This window comes from Eimeria mitis, genomic scaffold, assembly GCF_000499745.2.
Source record: "Eimeria mitis Houghton genomic scaffold, Emh_scaff7489, whole genome shotgun sequence".
NCBI classification, from domain to species: Eukaryota; Apicomplexa; class Conoidasida; order Eucoccidiorida; family Eimeriidae; genus Eimeria; species Eimeria mitis.
In genome coordinates, this window is record NW_013575482.1 from 1 (window position 1) to 1,382 (window position 1,382).

General features: G+C 47.3%; 1 protein-coding gene across 1 annotated transcript in view; it reads left to right on the forward strand.

Moving 5' to 3' along the window:
- Nucleotides 1-1,316: 1,316 nt before the first annotated feature.
- The window catches only part of EMH_0091640 (uncharacterized protein), a gene marked incomplete at both ends in the record, with an annotated part of 809 nt that continues 743 nt past the window's right edge, over nucleotides 1,317-1,382 (forward strand). Inside the window, one exon of the mRNA XM_013501753.1 lies at nucleotides 1,317-1,371. Within this exon, the coding sequence (XP_013357207.1) occupies nucleotides 1,317-1,371 (55 nt within the window). The remainder of the gene's footprint in view (nucleotides 1,372-1,382) is intronic.

Below are 1,382 nucleotides of genomic sequence, written 5' to 3' on the forward strand. Positions count from 1 at the left end.
TTCCTAAGAAGGCATTTGTCTGACGATGCTACTACACAGCTACTAATATTAAATATTTATTAATTTAATTACTAGCTGTGCATTAAATACTTAATTCAATAAGTGGTGCAGCTCCTCTTTGATTTGTTTCGGCAATATGATGCATATCTGTGCTTCCTGAGGGTTCTGGGGCGCAGTTCCGTTCTGGCGCTGCGTTGCCGATCCCGCTATAGCTGAGGGCAGCTTGTCATAGTTACACTGATGCCGTTTGATATTTATGTTTATATATAAAGTATGCATGCATGCGCCTGTAACCGACTTGATGAGACGATGACGAGGATGAGAGACAGGAGCGCAGTTTTTGCCCTTCATTGTCTTCTTGATTCGTCAAGGCATTTGTCTGACGGCCTCATGGCGTGGATAGTTGTACCGTAGTGGCATCCTTTTGTTTAGATTTCAGCCGAAGAGAATAGCAGTTATTCCTTTCAGCTGTACTCTAGCTACAATTCAGCACCACTGGCAGTTCGGGATTTGGTCAGTTCTGCTAGTGGCAATGCAGCTGTAGCCGTGGCTTTGCCGCTGAGGAGAGCCTAGCTCATCTGGTTGCAGTGCTACGCCGGCTATGTCTTGCATTTGGGCGGGCAGCTCGTCATTTTTTTTTTAAGAAAGACTTTGGAGTTGTTGCTCCACTTGGTTTAAGTGCTTGGCGCCGGGGGGCGAGACAAAAGTCAAGCGTTGTCTTGTTGGGCCGTTGGGCATTTGTTCTGATGTAGCTACTGTAGAGTAGGGGAACTGTAGTGGAATATTTTAGGTCAAGTAGTAGAGCAGAAGAGTTGCTGGGGGGTACAGCAGGTCCTGGTAGAGGCGGTGGGGCCCACAGGCGGCCGTAGGAATCCCTTAGTTGACTTTCAGGCTGTAAAGCGAAGTGGTTTGAATATTCCAGAAGATTTCAGTTTTTTTTTTGCTCTAGCAGATCGAGCTCGTACACTGTAGGGCCCAGCAGTTCGTGTGGGGCCGTTACGCTACTGGCTCGCTGTGCATGCATGTTCTGCAGAGGCAAGTGTGACCTTCTGCTGTTAAAATATATGTCATCGAAAATTATTACAAAGATTTTATTTATTCTTTCCATTTTGTTTTCTTAGGGGGAGTTGTTCTAGTTCAAGCTCTAATGGCTCGCTAATGTTTTTGCCGCGATCCTGACAGAGTCATCCTCAGTCTCCAGGCGTTGCGCCAGCTCCAAGGCGGCAACCAACTCATTCAGAAGTTTCAACGAAAATAACTGCAGTACACCTATTCACTAGCTTCTTTGCTCCGGCGGTAATGCCTTTTCTTTCGCTATGACGGCTTCTCAGGCGCCCGAGGCGGCCCCGCATCTGGGCCGCCATTCAGCTCGTAAGAAAGAT